Source organism: Panthera onca, chromosome B3, assembly GCF_046562875.1.
Source record: "Panthera onca isolate mPanOnc1 chromosome B3, mPanOnc1 haplotype 2, whole genome shotgun sequence".
Classification (NCBI taxonomy): domain Eukaryota; kingdom Metazoa; phylum Chordata; class Mammalia; order Carnivora; family Felidae; genus Panthera; species Panthera onca.
Genome location: NC_138344.1, coordinates 130,858,631 through 130,877,625, shown reverse-complemented (window position 1 = coordinate 130,877,625; position 18,995 = coordinate 130,858,631). Strand labels below are relative to the sequence as shown.

Sequence of the window (18,995 nt, the reverse complement as noted above, 5' to 3'; positions counted from 1 at the left end):
ATTTTGGGATTTTCCTACAAGAATGTTTTGGTTTATGGACTCTATCTCTTCTTACAGGTCTATTCAGATTTTGTGTTATTTTTGGAGTCAGCTTTGCTAGTTTGTGTTTAGAGAATTGGTCTATTTTATATATGTTACCTAATTTGTTTGCATATATTTGTTTATAGTATTCCCTTGTATATTACCTTTTTACTTCTGTGAGGTTGTTAAAAATGTTCCTCTTTCATTCCTGATTTTAGTAATATGTCTTCCTTTTTTTCTCTTGGTTCAAAAACCTAAAGGTTTGTCAATTTTGCTCATCTTTTCAAATAAACAACTTTTGTTTATGTTGATTTTTTTCTCGATTTTTCTCTTTATTTCAATAATTTCCACTCTAACCTTTATTCCTTTCCTTTTGTTAACTTTGAGTTTAGTTTGCTCTTTAAAAAAATATATTTTTAATTTTCTTAAGGTAGAGTATTAGGTTCTTTCTTTCTTTATTTATTTTAAAAAAATTTTTTTTAACGTTTATTTATTTTTGAGACAGAGAGAGACAGAGCATGAACGGGGGAGGGTCAGAGAGAGGGAGACACAGAATCGGAAACAGGCTCCAGGCTCCAAGCTGTCAGCACAGAGCCCGACGTGGGGCTCGAACTCACAGACCGCGAGATCGTGACCTGAGCCGAAGTCGGCCGCTCAACCGACTGAGCCACCCAGGCGCCCCTCTTTTTTTTTTTTTTTAAGTGTATTTATCTATTTTGAGAGAGACAGAGACAATGTGAGGGGAGGAGCAGAGAGAGAGGGAGACAGAGAATCCCGAGCAGGCTCCATGCTGCCAGCACAAAGCCTAATGTGGGGCTCAAACCCACAAAACTGCGGCATCATGACCTGAGCTGAAACCAAGAGTCGGACACTTAACTGACTGAGCCATGAAGTCCCCTGAGATATTTCTTTTTTTAATATAGGTGTTCAAAGTTATGAATTACTCTGTAACTAGTACTTTAGCTGTATCTCTTCAAGTTTTATTATGTTACATTTTAATTTTTATTCATCTCAAAGTATTTTCTAATTTCTTTTGTGATTTCTTCTTTGACCCATTGCTTATTTTAGGAATGAATTAATTTGTACATTTTTGTGAGTTTTCCTAACTTTTTGTTACTGATTTTTAATTTTATTCTATTGAGATTTGAGAGTATACTTTATATGATTTTAATCTTAAATTTATGGAGTTTTATTTTATTACTTTGCACATTATCGTGGAGAATATTGCATATGTACTTGAGAAGAATGTATGTTGTGTTATTGTTGGGTAGAGTGCTATTCTATAGATGTTTGTTAGATCTAGTCGGTTTATAGTATTCAAGTCTTCTATTTCCTTGTTCTCTCTGTTGATAGTGGTTAATTGAGGTCTTCAACTACTATTGTTGAATCATCTGTCCTCTTGTTTTGTTTTATATATTTGGGCTCTTTCTTATAGGTGCATATGTGCTTATATTTTTCTGATGGATTGACCTTTATATCATTATAAACTGTCTCTCTAGTAACAATTTTTGTTTGTTTAAAAGTCTGTTTTGTTTATTACGACTCTAGCTATTCTTGTGGTTTCTGTTAATATGATACACATTTTCCCCTCCATTTACTTTCAGCCCCTTTGTATCTTTGAATCTCCTTTTGATAGCATAAAGTTGGATCTTGTTTTATTTTAAATGTACTCTGAACTTGGGGCCCCAGGGTGGCTCAATCGGTTAAGCGTCTGACTCTTGATTTTGGCTCAGGTCATGATCTCACGGTTTGTGAGTTCAAGCCCTGCATCAGGCTCTGCACTGTCAGTTCTTGGGATTGTCTCTCTCTCTGCCCCTCTCCTCATGCTTTCTGAGTCTCTCTCTCTCTCAAAATAAATAAATAAACTTAAAAGATTGTCAGTGGAAGACATCCAGTGACTTCTTAAAAAAAAAATGTACTCTGAACTTTTGATTGGATTGTTTAGTCCATTCATATTTAATGTTAATATTGATATAGTTGGATTTACATTTGTCAAGTTACTTTTTGATTTTTATATGTCTCATTTTTGTTGTTCATCTGTTCTTTCTTAACTGTCTTGTGTATTAAGTGAATATGTTCTGGTAACATTTTAATTCCTTTAATTTTTTCACTCTATTGTAGTGAGTTACTTAGTTAATGGCTGTTCTAGGGTTGTACATCTTGACTTATTAGAATCTACTTTAGATTCATATTAACTGATTTCTAGTGAGATACAGAAATATTATTCCTATATATAGCTCTATTCTCCTTCCCCCTTTTTGTTCTGTTATTGTATGTATCATACTTCTATCTGTTACAAGCCTAACAAGACTTGTTATAATTACAATTTTATATATAATTTTAAGTCTTTTAAAAAATCTGAGAATAAAGGAGAGAAATGATATATTTATTTTAATCTTATTTACCATTTTTGTTGCTTTTATTTATTGCTGTAGATTACTGTGGATTTGCCACCATCTGGTGACATTTCCTTATTCTCATACAGTCCTCTCCCCTCTGTGGCTACTTTGTGCTATTATTGGCAATTATATCACATTTCTATATTTCATAAGCCCAACAATACAATTACATACATATTATTTTATGCAATTGCTTTTAAAATCAGCTATGGGAAGAAAGAAGAAATAGGCGTTTTGCTGTCTTTTATAATTGCATAATTACCTTTGCCAGTATGTTTTGTGGATTTGAATTACTATGTGTGATCATTTGCTTTCAGTCTGAAATACTTATTTTAAATTTTGGCAAAGTTGTATCTTGTATCAACAAATTCAGTGTTTGGTTATGTGGAAATGTACTTTGCCTTCAGTTTTTGAAAGATGATTTTGCTGGAAAAAGGATTCTTGGTTGACTGGTTTTCTGAGCATTTTAAATGTGTTACCCTTCGTTGTTTCTGATGATGAATCCACTTTTAATCTTACCGAGGGTTTCTTGTAAGTGGTAAGTTTTTCCCTTTCTGCTTTCAAGATTTTCTTCTTTTCTTTGACTTTCAGCATTTTTACTGGTGTCTGTGTACAACTCTTTGCTTTCACTCGTAAAGTTTGTTGAGCGTCTTGGATCTGTAGATTGTTTTTCATCAAAGTTGGAAAGTTTTCAGCCATTTTTTCTGCAAACATTTTTTTCTGCTTCTTTCTCTGTCTACTTTCCACTGTCCCATGGTGCATATGCTGGTACTTACTGGTCCTACAGCTCTCTGAGGTTCTGTCATTTTTCTTCATTTCTTGATCCCCTCCCCCGCCCCGCTTCTTCAGGTTGCACAATCTCCATCAGTCTGTTTTCATGTTCTCGAATTCTTCTGCCAATTCAGATCTACTGTTGATATCTCTAGTGAATTCATTCCAGTTCCTGTATTTTTCAACGTCAGAATTTCCATTTGGGTTTATAAAGAATTTTAGTCACTTGATCCATATCGTCCACTTGATGAGACATTGTGATTATTCCTCCCTTCACCGTTCTTATTTAAGCCCGTTTCCTTTAGTTTTTTTCAAACTTATCTATGGACTACTTCGAAGTCTTTGTTAAATCCAACATTTGCTTGTTCTCACAGCCACTTCTGTTGCCTCCTTTTTTGTGTATGAGTCACATTTTTTTTGTTTCTTTGAATTTCTCATAATTTTCTTTTGAAAGCCCTACCTTTTATAGATATGTAGCAGCTCTGAGTCCTGGTCCCCCTTCCCCCCTGGTCTGTTATTGTTTGCTTGCATGTTTATTTAGTCTTTGGCTGGAGTATTTTAGTGAGGTTTATTTCCCCCTGCACCATGAAGCCCCAGGTGTTGCTTCCTAGAGGGTGCAGCTATGGACCTGTGCAGGATCACCCTGGGATGGCAGTGGTTTCCCAGGACCTTCTTTGTCTCTTTCCTTTATCACACCTCTCTGTTAATTGCTGGTAGATTGCTCTATTGTTTTCAGCCCTGCCCTAGGACTTGAAATAGCTCCACAAACTGATCCAGTCAAACCCCAGTTTCTTTGCAGAGGTGGTGTCTGAGGTTAATGTTTAGGTTTAATCTGACCTCAAAAGGGTTCTTCTTAGCCGTCTGTTTCTGTGTCTTTCTGTAGCAAACTAGCTGGGCTGTGGTTAAGCTAATGTATCCAATGAAGGTGCCAGTCTCTTCTTATTTGCTTTCCCCCAGAAGCCCTATTATTTTTGAGAGCATCATTACCAACTATAACTGCTCTGTATTAGTTTCTTCGGGGAGACTTTCTAAGTTCTCGGTTTCACAGCCTGTCTGTCTCCCTGCACAAAAATCTCTAAGCTGAAGTTTAGAGCTGGGATGCAGACAAAGGTGTTCTCTCTTTGTAACACTGCTGCTTTAGGAACACAGGGGGAGGGGTGGAGGTTTGGCACCCTGGTACTCTCAGTATCCCAAGGTGAAACCACGAATGGGAGCTGTGTAGAGGAAGAGAGCACCCCCACGCCCCAGCCCCCAGCCTCCTGGCCATACTTGCTGCTCCTTAGCATTGGCATCGAGTAGCTGAGGGGGTGGGGGATGAGAAATGCTGAAACTCTGCTTCTCCCAGGAAGCTCCTGCAGCCTCAAGCTGTGAGCTGGGAGGAGGAAGCCCTGTGTTCTTGGCTATCCCTACTTGGCGTGCAGTTTCTGTCGCTTGGCTAACAGAGAAAGGGACAGAGTGGATCGTGGTTTAAATGCCACGGGTTCTTGCTCTTTTTACTGAGAGTAGATTTTCTTGAATAAAAGTTTATTTGTTGCATGCCCTTAGGATCATTTCCATTTTTTCTAAAAATCCTTTCCACCAGTTTTGCTGGGGAGCAGCTTTGTGGAGCTCCCCACATTGCCATTCTGGAAGTAGAGCTCTGCTTCCGTTTTTTAGATGTGGTTTCCTTTAGCTCTTTGAACACATTTAAATACCTGATTTAGTGTCTTTGATTAGAAGTCTAGTATGTGGCAAGTAAAGCCGGGCTTGGTCAAACATGGTTTCTGTCGAGCACTTTCATTCCTTCGTGTTGGCCACTCTTTCCTATTTTGTTTTGTTTTACAAATCTCATCATTATTTGCTGAAAACTAGCCATATTACATAATGTAATGTGGCAGCTGTAGAAATCAGATTTTCTCCTGTCTAGCATTTGTGATCGTTGCTTTTTATCGTTGTTGCCGCCGTTTATTTGCTTAGTGACTTTCCTGAACAAATTCTGTAGTTTGTGGCTTTATCGCGTGTGGCCACCGAAGGCTCTGCATAGCTACCTTGGCGATCAGCTCATACCGTGCAGAGGTTTCCTTCTGTTTGGAACTGGCACATCTCCTGGCCTCTGCCCGTGGGCCACGTGGGCGTGTTGGGGGGCACGCGTCTGTGCTCAGGCAGGCAGTGTACCAGTCTGCGGTCGCTTGGCTTCATGTTTGACCAAAGCTTCAAGGCCGACCTGAGTTTCCCAGTGCAGCCATCAGGGCTATTCAGGTTATCCATTATCTTCTTTAGGGAGCTTGGGTTTCTGTGTCTTTCAAGAATTTTTTCCATTTCACTCAAGTTGTTCAGGTTCTGGGCATAAAGTTACTGAAGTTTTTCCCTGTGGTTCCTCTACTATGTATATAATTTGTATTGATGTCACCTTTCTTACTGTTGATGATGGCAAGTTGTGTTTTCTTTTTATCCTGATTTCCTGATTAGTCTAGCTAGAAGTTTATCAATTTTATTGATTTCTTGAAGAATCAGCTTGTGGTTTCTTGATCATTCTCTCTCATTTTTCTGGGTTTTGTTTACGTGATTTCTCCTTTGATCTTTATTTTTTTTTTTTTTTCTTTCTTTTGCTTACTTTGGCTCTTAATTTGCTCTCTTCCTACTATCTCCGGGTGGAAGCTGAAGTGTCATATCTTTCTTCTGTAATCAGTGTTCAGTGCTGTAAATTTGCTCCTAAGTACTCCTTTCGTGGCATCCCACAAATCGTACGTTGTATTTTTATTTTGATACAACTCAAAATTCTTTCTAATTTCCCTTTTTATTTTTACTTTTTCTTTGAAACATGGCTTATTATGAAGTTTGTTATTTGGTTTCTAAATATTTTGGAATTTTTCTAGAGGGTTTTCTGTTATTTATCTCTGATTTCATTTTCTCGTGTGGTCAGAGGACATATTTTGTGTGACTTGAATCTTTTTGAACATTGAAACTTCTCTCATGGCTGAGAATATGGTGCTCCCTGGTAAATGTTGCACGTGCCCTTGAAAAGGATGTGCGTTCTGCTCTTGCTGGGGGAGGTGGTCTACAGATGTGAGTTCAGGCCAGCTCCTGGTAGTTGTGCAAATCGCCTCTATCCTTGTTGCTTTTCTGTCTAGTTGTACATCATCTATTGAGGATGAGGCATTGAAATCTCTAACAACAGTTGTAACTTTTTTATTGCCCACAAAGCCTGGCCTTCTGCTTCAGTGCTCTGGGATTGTTGAATCCCCTGAAGTGGAATTATGTCTCATAATTCTTTTGATCCCAGCCCGTAGTAGCGACTATTTTTAGTAAAAAATGATGTTGTCAATTTGGGAACTGTTGGTTGTATGTACTTACTGAATTTAGTTGTGTATTTGAAGGTTATGTTAAGATGAGATGCCTTTTCGGTGAAAACATACAAGCATTTGCTTTTCATTTGATGCATTTTACGTGGAATACCATTATAATATAAAAATTAATATAAAATGACTCTGCAGTTTAGCTGTGAATTTAAAGTTTATTTCAGTCAAAATGCCAGGGAGCTTTACTTCTGACTAGGCATATTCAGTAGACTTTCAGTACAGGTTATACTAGAAAAAAGTCTTTAGCGATATGAAGTAAACTCTTATTTGTCACCTAATATGTGCTATTCTATTAATCTTGGGCCTTAAATGTTTAGTTTTTTTTTTTTCCCTCTAAAATAGCTTGTATATCATTTGGGTTACTTACATGACTTTTTTTTCTCCTAGAGCCATAAACATTCTAGGTGTATACGGCCGTTTCTGCCTTATTTCAATGTGTCGCACCAGTTTGCTACCTTCCTTCTAAAGGGCTCTTTTGTAAGTAAATATGTGGGACTTTTATTTTGGTTTTGATTTGAGAATTTATATATTTTATCACAGGCTAGCCCTTCTCAAGTGAAGTCTTATGTATGTTACCAGCATACCAGCATTTGTACATAAATGAATAGAAGCAGTGGTGTTTTCTATCTGCTAACTGGTTTTAGTCAAACAGCGTGGAAGCCACTAGCAGGCAAAACTCTCCATGGCTTTGAAGAACACTCACCCAAAGTCACTTGCAACAAAGTTGTTCTTGTTGGTAGAAGCATCAATTATGTAGTCTAGGGAACTTTCAAACTTTGATCTTTTCAGTATTCTGTACAAAGAAGCAACAACAACAACAACAATGTAAAAAGACACAAGATTCTTATTATTTCTACCTATTGTTAGATTTGAATACAGAAAATACAGTGCCTTTTCTGACTACTAATTACGTAAGAATTGTTCTATTAATACCAGAAAATTCCTAAAAAGCATTTTACACAGGTACAATAGTGAGTATTTTTGAAGCAAAGGCACCAGAATCTTTTTAAATGTTTGCCAAAAGTCTGTAGTATTTACAGGACATAAAGTATTTGCTTGAACAATTTCTTCCTACTTTCAGAATGTTGCTATTGAAGACTTGAGGTAGGTCTTTGGCAAATAGAAATAGAGTGTGCATTATCAGCGCTTCATTCTTGCTGGTACTTACTCATTTTGGAAATCCTCAGAGGATATGATGAACCACTCAACTATGCTTTTTTTGTGTGTTTTCTCCTCAGAGTGAAATACCAGAGCTACAGGTGTGGTATACCAGACTTGGAAAACCATCGAAGAGATTTCTTTTCAAACAACTGGATTCTCTATGGGTAGTTTTCAAATAAATTCATATATTTTAAACATTGCAAACAGTAAAAGAGAACAGACATTTGATTAATGAATTAAGAATTTTTAATTTTATAACTGATTTTGTGGCTTAAGTATAATAGAGCTAAAGTTGTTCCCAGCAGGTATGTGTGTGTGTGTGTGTGTGTGTGTGTGTGTGTGTGTGTGTGCATTTACAGAAATCCTCCTCAAGGCATAATAGGAGTGTGTGTGTTTATAGGTGTGTTTGTTCTTAGTATCTAGTTTGCCACAGTGAATGGTACCCCCATCCCTTGGCCCCCCAAGTCACAAAATTGAATCTCATCTGCGACTGTCTTTTCCCACCTACTCTTTCTTTATACACCATCATTGATCAAGTAGAGAGCATTCTATCACTGACATGTTTTTCTTACACGATCCTTTCTCCTCCATTCCCACTGGCTACTGCTTATTTCAGTTCCTTATTACCTCTCTCCTAAGATTTTGGAAACTACCTTCTGTTTTCTCAGCCTCCAGTCTGACTCTGTCCGGGCCACCCATCACACTGCGACTAGAATCCAGATCTGGTTTTTGTCAATCCATTGCTTAAGTCCCTCAGTGATTTTTCCCGTGAGTTGACCTCCCTTAGTGTAGCACATGACCCTCGTTGTCACCTCATGGGGTAAAAGACTGCTTTCGTTTCTCTACGCGTGTTCTGCTAACGTGGCCTGTACTCACGAATCTTCTTGCATTTTTCAGAGCATGGCATGTCACTTTACTCACCTCTGTGACTTTGCACATGCTTTTTCTTCCTTCAAAACTCAGCTGAAGTGTCGCTTCCCCTGAAGCTTTCCCTACCAGTCTTAGGTCACGGCCATCTAGGCACGGGTGCTTACTTAAACACTTTCCTCACCACACCGGGCACGTTGAGGATTGGAGACCTGCCTCATTTAGCTTTTTATCTCAGGTCCCTGCTACTGTGCTTAGCACATGGGGGTTCCTCAGTAAATGTTTCAAAGAACGAATTGGTCCAAGTAGGCATATTACTTCACGTAACTGACACAAATCTACTTTTCCTGGAGACTGTTAATGTTCTGTGAATCAGTTAGTCACCATCAGTGATTGAACACCGGTCATATATTAAATTCTAAAAATGAACAGTCTGCTTTTTGTACAATAAATTTCTAGAAATAGGATATTAAAATTGATTTTCCCCATAATAAATAATATCATTTGGGGGGTATACCTGAGCCAGAATATGGTGTTACATATTTCATAGGTCTGACCAACAATTTATTATTAAAGCAAAGATATGCTATAAACCCCTTTAATTCAAAGTAGGAAAAAAAGCTGCTCAAATTTCACAAAATGGGCGTACATCTAATGCCTACATTCATTATGCAGAGGATTCTGGTGTCTTCAGAGATCTACATTTAGCATAGAACAGCTGTGATGTAGGGAGTGTTTCTTGAAGGTCATGCCCCGAGCTAAGCATTTTATAAACATTATCTTATTTAATCCTCACAACAGCCCTAGGAGGTATGTATTTTCCCCCCTCATTTTGTGGAGATGTGGCTTAACGAGATTAAGTTGCCAAAAGCATAGATGTGACATAAACCTAACTTGCTAATTGAAATATGTATTGAACATGAAAGAAGCAGGACTTGTTTTTCTTAATAGTAGAAGGTTTTTTTGTGCTTAACAGCTGGTTAAGCTGCTTATGGACTTTTCCACCTTAGTAAACTCCTAAGTACTAAATAGGCAGATCTCTTATTTACATGTATTGAACACACACAGGCTTTGAGAGCTTGTAGTCTAATGGAAAAGAACAGACTAATAGAAATAGGTTTTGGTGTTGTCTAGTCATCCTTCCCTCCATGTAGTGAAATTCTTTTAAAGTCCTACCTACAAAGTAGAATTTTATAAAGTCTTCTAAATAACTTAAGAAAAAGATCGCAAAGACCTTGGTATTGGATGTATCCTTCACAAGTGGTTATGAAGTTGTAACAGAAGTGAGTTTGGTTGGCTTTTTTTTTTTTTTTTTTCAAAAAGTTATTTGGCCCAGATGAGAGGAGCCCAACGCAGCTGGCCTTGACCTCCACGTTTTCTTTTCTCAGCTTCTCGACAGCGGTGGCGCTTTCATGCTGGAGCTGCAGGAAGACGAGCTCTTCACCCTCACCACTCTCACCACCGGGGGCAAGGGCAGCTGCCCGCCGCCTCCAGAGTCCCAGCCTTTCCCGCAGGTGTATGAAGATGATTTCGATGTTGGTGAGTTTTTCATTTTTTGCTTGGTTTTTTAAAACTAAAACTTAACCTACCTAACCAGTAGCGGGTGGATTTCTATGTGTCAAACTCGTGCGTGATAAAGTGGCTGTAAAATGTAGCTCTAAATGTCCACGTGGTAACTGAGATCTCATTTTTGTGTTACCTCAAGGTGACTCTCGACCTGAGGACCCTGTAGTTTTCAGTGCCAGAAAAAATGCGTAGAGGTCAATGTCAGAATGAGAGCTATAATCCTAATTTGGTTTCGGTGAAGCCTGAGGTTTATTACCCTGCCGCTTCCCTGTTAGCGGAAGCCATTCCTGGCATCCTCCTGTAGCCCCGAGGTCAAGTGACTTCTCTTTGTTCAGTGTCGGGGGCCTGATGGCTGAAGGCAGCAGTGCTCCCCTTGGCTACTTCACCTCATCGTCTGCCCTGTCCGGGAGTTTTATACTTGCACTCTCCTGCTTTTCTAGGAAGAGCTGTCCTAAAGCTGTTGGAAAAGCTTTTGATTTTCGGTAATTTAGCAGAACTGCTGGACACGTGAGAAGGCCCGGTCATCGTGGTGATAGCCCCAGGTCACTCAGTAGGTGACGGAACTTGTTGATTAGTAGATGTGCAGCTTGTGGACCTCACAGGCAGGGTCAGCTGGCTCTCGTATTTGCTCCTAAGATCTGTGGCTGTAGGAGAGACACAGGCAGGGAGACTGCCATTGTGAGAGAGTGACTTGACCCTCCTATTGCCGCAGGGCTGCTGTTTCCAGCATGGTTGGTTGGAGACTCCTGGTACCCCCTCCCGATGACCCCGGGCCACTGCCCAGCCACAGGGTCTCATGTCCCTTTCCCAGCAAGTGATGTCCTGGTTAACTACAGGACGATGCCCTTTGGACTGTGTACTGGGCTCCTCTCAATTGTTTGCATGACATGGACCACGGGGACCCCCAGGGTTGCTTGGTGCCTTGTTTTCTTGCAGTTCTCTGAAGTGGCCTCTTAGATGAATCGGTGAATTATGCCGCCAGGCATAATCCTGTTGCTTTCCTTTGCTGACTTCTGTGTCGCAGAGGTAACTGTTCTTGCCCTCAGTAGATGAAGAGTCTGAGATATGGCCTCGTTAACCAGAGAGAAGTTCCCCTGGCACCAAAGCTATTCTGTGACCTGAGGAATGAAGGGCAGTTCGAAACCTTCAGATCTAAAATGTAATGCTCTGTTGACCACAAAATAAACTAAAACCTAAAGTTAAACTGTAAGTCAGGCTGTAGCACTACTTTATATGGTTCTTAATTTCTCAAATGATGAATATGGAAGCATTTAGAAAAGCATGAAGTGTGAAATAGCTGTAAGATGATGACCACAGTTCCTCTTCTATAGCCTTCAGCATTGTAAGACTGTAATTTAATAAAACCAAGAACAGATTCATAGTGTGGACCCAACTGTTTTTGCCACATTTTAGAAATAGAAGACAATTTGTAATTTGTAAATTCTGTAGTTGATATGGTGAGCCTTTTCTAATCTCTCAGCTGATGACTGTGACCCGGGGTTTAGAAACTTGTTTGACAGATGCTAGAAATAACAAAACCATCTCTTATTGAGCCGTTGCCAGATGCTGGTTTATGTACACACTTCACATACATTCTTTCATTTAATTCTCTTGTCCTCATGCCCACTTAGAAATGAGGGAGCTTGAGAGGCACCTGCGTGGATCAGTCGGTTAAGCATCTGAATCTTGATTTGGCTCAGGTCCTGATCCCAGGGTTGTGGGATCAAGGCTGGCATCGGGCTCTGTGCTGAGTGTGGAGCCTGCTTAGGATTCTCTCTCTCTCCCTCTCTCTGCCCCTCTCTCCTGTTTGTACTCTCTCTCTCTCTGTCTTTCAAATAAAAAAGAAATCAATCTCTATTAACCTAAACCCTAAACTTCCACTTGTTATTAGTGTCATTTACTTATTTAGGACTTTTCAAAAGTGTTTTAAAATGTGCTGAAGTATCAGCAGAGATTCTGTGAAGACTTTGTACTAAATGGAGAATTTATTGTGTTCTGAACAGATTACCCGTTTTTTAGTGAAGCTCCGAATTTTGCAGATCAGACTGGTGTCTTTGAATACTTTACAAATATCGAAGACCCCGGAGAGCATCGCTTCACGCTGCGCCAAGTTCTCAATCAGCGGCCCATTACCTGGGCCGCTGATGCGTACAACACTATCAGTGTTATAGGAGATTACAAATGGTATGTAAAATTGGTGTGCGTATGTAGACCTGGCTGAAATAACCTCTCATGTTGTCGAATATGTTCTGAAGTGAAGACTTTTCAACGGTCTTCCTTGTATAAAATCTAATAAGTGTGTGATAATTGCTGAATATCATGACCACAAGCCATGGTTATGATGCCTCAGTGTCCTTCCCTCACATTTGCTCAATTTAATAGTGATTGTTGCTGGAACAGATTGATTTTAGTATAAAAATTGCAGACTTTTGGACCCAGTTATAATTGAAGATTTATTTATAAATAGACATTGTGATTTGTGGGGTTTTTGTGGATTTGCTGGAGAATTCATTTGTTGATCTGGGGTTGCCACCTGCTGGATCCATTCTAGACTTACACTGTTTTAGCCTTCCTGGAAAATCTGTTTACCTGGTGACGGTAGATGGCAATAGTGAGAAGCAGATCGGCCTTTACTGTCATTCCCCCTCGCCTGCCCTAGAGTACTACCGAGGATTGGCTGTCTCTGAACCCAAACTCTTATTTCTGGCTGGGACTCTAGAAATATCGAGAGACTCCTTAATTATAGTAGAGAGATGAGATCGAGCACCATCCAAAGAGTAACCGAGAGTATTCATAACTTTGAAGATTTTATGTATTGAGATGGCAGTACTCATCTTTCCTGCTGCAGTGGCTAAGGAGGTGGGGAGAGGTGGAGGGGGAAAGTGGGGAGAGAGGGAAAGAGCCACAGGGTCTGAGAGAGAAAGAACCAGGAGAGAGCAGTGATGCCTGTCGAGAGGCATCGTGTTCATCGTTCTTAGCCCTGCTTTCATTGTGTGATTCCCTGCTCAGGAATCTGCAGTGACTCTCTTCAGCTACCGAATCAGATCTCATCGTCTGTGTCTGACTTCCAAGACCCTTTCACATTTGGGCTCATCCTGTTTATTATGTACTCTTTCCCAGTATTTCCTCCTGGATTCAAAGTAGCCAGGTCTGTTCAGAGATTCCCCACAAGTCCCATGCTCATTTCTTTTCTTCTGGCTGCGACTCCCTCTAACGTGGGGAAAGGAGGGAAGGAAAACTGGGTCGTACTTCCCACAACTACCTGTGGCAGAGCTATCATCCTCCCCACCTTACAGATCAAGAAACCAAGACTTCCGGGTAACATTTGCCTGAGATCCTATACTTGTAAGTTCTAGAACTAGGGTGAGAGGCCAGGACTGTCTGGTGCCGTAGCTCATCTCTTTGGACTACACCTCACTGCTTCGTTTTAATCGTTGTCTTCTTCCTAAGACGAGCAGGGGATGAGTGTGGTTTACCTATAGTGCTGTTTTAGAAACTCGGCTCTCAGTGTGGGCACAGCCATTATTTCTTCAGGACCGTATTTGTGGTGGGACTTCCCCTCTCATACTTAGGTTTAGTTGAGTCCCAGCCCAGTGATTTGACTATGGAGGGTAGGCTTTCCTGAGGCTACTTGAGACTTTCATCGTGTTAGTGAGCTTTGGTTGGGATCTGCGGACGGCCCACCAAATGACCTCTCACTGCACGCATCCCAGCTTTGCATCCCTTTGGTTAAGTTTGCTTAATGCACAGGCTGGTTTTTGTGCCCTTAGCATGACCAAGAGGTTGTGGCTGTGGAAGACCAGACCACGCTTTTATTCTCCTTCATTTGCCGTAAAATTGCTGGCAAGTTCTGCCTGGGGAATCTCTATTCTGGAATGTGATGTAAACAAAGGAGGTTAGATCTTCTCCCGCCCTGACTCTAAATAGAGTAAGTTTGTGGTGCTGTAACACATTCACACTTCTGATGAGTCAGAACAGAGGTAGGGGATGTGTGGAGCAGTTCTGATCCTTAGTAGTTTTCCTGCTGGTGACAGTCTGTAGAGAGACCAGCTCCCTCTGCTGGGGAGGATGTACAAGAGAGACTGTGCTTCTGTTAACTTTGCATTGGACTTTTCTGTAAAGTAGCCCAGCTTTGGTTAGACGATTCAACGTGGATTTTCCTGATTGTTGTGTGCCTGTTGTAGCTACTTCTTTTATATTTTTCATTACAGAGTAAAATTTTATTGTGCAAAATTCACTGATAAGAATCTGAGAAGTGTAAAAGCCACATAATTCTAGATCTAACTTTCCCCGCTTCCAAAATACATTTCTTGACATTCTTAGTTTTCTTTTAGGTAAATTGCTTGCCTTATTACTTGGCTTTGTGCATGCTTGCTTTCCTGTTCGCAGTTCAAGTTTGAGTAGGAGGTAAATTATTTTCAGAGATCATTTTGGCTTGGGGTGGTTGTATCATTGCAGAAGGCATCTAGTAGGGTTTATAAAAGAAGCCTGGAGCAGAGCTCACTGTTAAAGCTGTAGTAGCTGGTTGGCTGAATTTCCTCTCCTTTGATGTGCCCCTGTTGATCAGTGATGCCGGGCCAGGGTTTTACTGTCCCTATAGGGACAGGGATGCTCTGTAGGGGAAAATGGCTCTCAGAGTAGGATTCCTGAACCAGTGGCGCCGGCATCACCTGGGAATTTGCCAGACATGCAGATTCAAGAGCCGTGTTGCAACCCACCTGAGTCAGAAGCTGTGGGCTGGGGCTGACAGACTGACTTTCACAAGCCCTCCAGGCAATTTCAGTGCTGCTCAAATTTGAAAACCCCTGCTGTAGTGTCAGGAGAGTTGCCTCTGTCTTTGCAGAGAAATACCTTTAGATCTTTCTTCTGGAGTTTTTAAGTCTTGCTCGAGTTAAAGGTAAATATTAGCTCCAAAGTGTGTTCTCCTAGGGGCTCCAAGCTTTTGTCTTCTCTGCTTCTCTTAGCAGATGGAAATTTAGTAAATTTGTTTTTCAGAATTGTATGGAAGCAGACCTTTTATGCATTGCTATGGGGAAAAAAGCCTTCTTTTAACATTATATTCTTAGGTTGAGAAGTTGTTTTATCATAGATCAGAAATGTGTTCTTTTTTTTTTTTTTTTTTTTTTTAAGTTTATTCACTTATTTTGAGAGAGAGAGTGGGAGGGGCAAAGAGAGAGGGAGAGAGAGAGAATCCCAAGCAGGCTCCATGCTGTGGGTATAGAACCTGATGTGGGGCTCGAACACATGAACTGTGAGATCATGAGTTGATCTGAAAGAGTTGGATGCTCAACAGACTGAGCCGCCCAGGGACCCCAAGAAATGTGTTCTTAAGAGACTTAAAAACCGTAAATACTATTTTCCAGTAGCTCATTGAAAGAGGCAACGAGGGGCGCCTGGGTGGCTCAGTCGGTTAAGCGGCTGACTTCGGCTCAGGTCATGATCTCACGGTCCGTGAGTTCGAGCCCCGCGTCGGGCTCTGTGCTGACAGCTCAGAGCCCGGAGCCTGTTTCGGATTCTGTGTCTCCCTCTCTCTCTGACCCTCCCCCGTTCATGCTCTGTCTCTCTCTGTCTCCAAAATAAATAAACATTAAAAAAAAAATTTAAAAAAAAAAAAAAAGAAAGAGGCAACGAAATGGCTTAACTTTAGTCACATAAAACTTAAAACTGTTATCAATGAAGATTTTTTTTTTTCCCCATCAATGAAGATTCTTGAAGCCCATCCCTGCCACAAACACAGACTTAGCAAGTCACATATTCACCTCAATTAGAAGTTTGGAGGCATGTGGCTGTGAAATGACACATTTGTGCCTTACCTGGAGTGGCATAATAAAAAGTGCTAATGAACAGTTTCACTCTGCAGGTCCAACCTGACTGTGAGGTGTGATGTTTACATAGAGACTCCTGAGAAGGGAGGCGTGTTCATTGCGGGAAGAGTAAATAAAGGTGGTATCTTGATTAGAAGCGCTAGAGGAGTTTTCTTCTGGATTTTTGCAAATGGAACCTACAAAGTTACAGGTGACCTAGGTAAGTGACTTCTTCTGTATGTAGCACATGACTTACTCTGAAATATGCTGTGAGCTTCTTACTGTGTGATGAGAGAGCTTCATCTCTAGGTGCTTGGACATCTATTTGGGAAGAGATTCAGCACATTTGAGCCAACACCAAATGATTCAAAATCATAGAGTTAATGAGAGAGGCGGGTGTGGAAAAGAAGGTTGTGTAGAGCTCTTTCTGGTGGAGCTGAGCTAGGCGGTCAGGATAGGATTTGCATAGCCTGGGGTGATGTGGACGGAGTGGGGAGAGAATGCTCAAGAAACACCCTAAGTAAAAAGCAAGACTATCAGAATGTGCTGGTATGCTTAGGGAAGTAGAAGGAGAGGGGTTGGTCTGCTTAAAATGGAGATACCCTGAGGGCGCTTGGGTGGCTCAGTAGGTAGAGTCTGACTCTTGATTTACGCTCAAGTCAAGATCTTAAGGTTTCTGAGTTTGAGCCCTGTATCGGACTCTGCCCTGACACTGGGGAGCCTGCTTGAGATTCCCAATCTCTCTCTCTCTCTCTCTCTCTCTCTTTCTGTTCCTCCCCCACTCATGTTCTCTCCTTCTCTCTCTCTCAAAAATAAATAAACATTTTTTAAAAATGGAGATATCCTGTTTCCCAATGTAGTTAATAATTTGACACTTTTCATTCATCTTAACAGCCCTTGTCTTATGTAGAATAGCATCTTATTCAGGAGAGGTGCTTAGAGTGTGTCCATGTTGAATTCTGTCTAATTCACTGTGGTGTTGGTGCCCCCTGCTCTGTGGAAACAGACTGTATTGGTGCTGCCTCTTCTGGATTCTCAGTCTCTTGACTTAGTCCTGCATTAGTGAAAAAAATCTTCTCTCCTATAGTTTGTTACTCTTTGCCTCTTGCTAGGTGGAAAGGGCTCCACAAGTAATGAAGAAAGAGTGGGTAATAAGGACACCAGAGTAGGAATTGCAGAATCATAGCATGACCCATCTAGAACATTCCTCACTGATTTTTCAAACCAGAAACCAGTCCAAACCAGAGAGCTTAATCGCTTTTCCCAAAGTCTCAAAATGAGATGGTGGTAGAATTAGAACTAATGATTTAAATCTGCGTCTTTAGTCCCCCCTGTTCTTGTGTTTTAAACTGCCCACTCAACATCTCATCCGCTTTCTCTCAGCCATTCAGATAGAATATATCCCCAGATTAACTGTTTTCTCTCTCTAATTCTCAGTTCACGCTCTATCTATGTAAGCAGTTACACTAGCTGGAAATCTTACGGTGACCTTTGACTACCACTCTTTTTTCTTTCTATCCAGTCCAATCAAGTATAAACCTACGCCTGAACTGTAGAAGCCAACACATTATACTGGGGATGGTTTGTAAATTTATTTCACTGGTTCTCCTGTGAGCTCACATATATATGTCTCAGAGTAGGCTCCCAGTATGTGCTTGTGGAATGCATGCCCAAATGAAGGATGTTTTGTTTTAAATCAGTAGTAGATCTGGAAATGTGGATCTTTGTTAAGGCTTACTTTACTGCATACACATGCCTCCCGAGAATCCCCACTGAGCTATGTGATTCTGTGATTTAGATTTTAAAAATATATCAGTTAGGATCATCTTTGTGTGTTGCAGCTGGATGGATCATATATGCTTTAGGACATGTTGACGTTACAGCGAAAAGATGGTATACGCTCACATTAATTATTAAGGTAAGGATTGCTGATCAGAATACCTGGAGGTAAAATATTCTTTTCTTGTGCTTTTCTAGCATTTTCTGTCCTCAAACGAGAGGGGGAAAGTGTGATAAATACAGTGATGGAAATAGGCAGAGAATCTGCTGGGACACCAGCAGACTCTAGGGAGATAGTATATGTCAGGGTAAACCTGTATGAGAACCATCAACTCTTGAATTTATCACCCCACGATTTTTTTAAATTTTGGTTTTGTTTTTTTCAACTCAGGAGTAGTTGGTAAATAGTCAATAATTGATTTATTTTTTTCCAAGTTGGCCTGAACCAAGATTATAATTGGAGCTTATAGATATAAGCAAAATCACATAAATTTATTTTCAGTGGTTGAGACTAATTTGGTTTTCAGAGAAAGGTACAATTTTTTAGAAGTTGGTTTCCATGAGTATTTTTTTGTCATGGAAGGTACCAGATAAATCGTAGGATAAGAATGTCTAAAAATACTTGTCAAAATTGCCGAGTGATCATGAGTTCTTGATGGACATGCATTCAAGGGACGTGTAGAAAATTCTTCTGTGTAATATACTACTGCTCTCTGCCATTATAATTCTGTCATAATTTGATTTAGGTTACAACAAGCAGTAAAATACGGAATTCAGATAACTTTTTGAAATTGTTCTCCTCTCTTGCCCAGCCACCAAAAAATGATACAGTAACATTTTCCAGGCAGTAACAGTAGGCTTTGAACATCTGGTTTGTGTGTGGCATAGTTTATTTAACTCTGCCACACTCGATGGCACAACTTTGTTCCCCGTTCTTTCCTCTTCTGGTGAATGGAGGCAGGATGGGCTGGCTTTCCTTGCAGGTAGAGGGGAGGGGTCTTTTACATGCCTCCTGGGGTGCACACGTGCTGGTGTTTGTTCAGGCAGATGTTTAGAAATGGAATTATATTTACAATCTTGACAGAAACTGCCCTATTGCTAGCCAAGCTGTATCCACTTTTATAGCAGTTATAATATATTACCTATTTTTAAAGATTTTTTTCAAACTAATTGACGTGATTTATATTTCCCGGATAATTAGGGAGGTTGCACATCTTACTATGTTTATTGGCTATTTGTATATATTTTTTTTCTCTTCTCTGAAGTTACCCATTCACATTCTTTCCTCA

The 18,995-nt window shown here is 40.3% G+C and overlaps 1 protein-coding gene across 6 annotated transcripts in view; it reads left to right on the top strand.

Annotated features, from left to right (window-relative positions):
- The window catches only part of GALC (galactosylceramidase), a 150,765-nt gene that overhangs the window by 37,492 nt on the left and 94,278 nt on the right, over positions 1-18,995 (top strand). For all 6 annotated transcript variants that reach the window (XM_078447934.2, XM_078447935.2, XM_078447936.2 and 3 more), the window contains exons 11-16: positions 6,917-7,006; positions 7,768-7,854; positions 9,946-10,096; positions 12,127-12,307; positions 15,984-16,147; positions 17,769-17,845. In XM_078447934.2, coding sequence (XP_078304060.2) covers positions 6,917-7,006; positions 7,768-7,854; positions 9,946-10,096; positions 12,127-12,307; positions 15,984-16,147; positions 17,769-17,845 — 750 coding nt within the window. The remainder of the gene's footprint in view (positions 1-6,916; positions 7,007-7,767; positions 7,855-9,945; positions 10,097-12,126; positions 12,308-15,983; positions 16,148-17,768; positions 17,846-18,995) is intronic.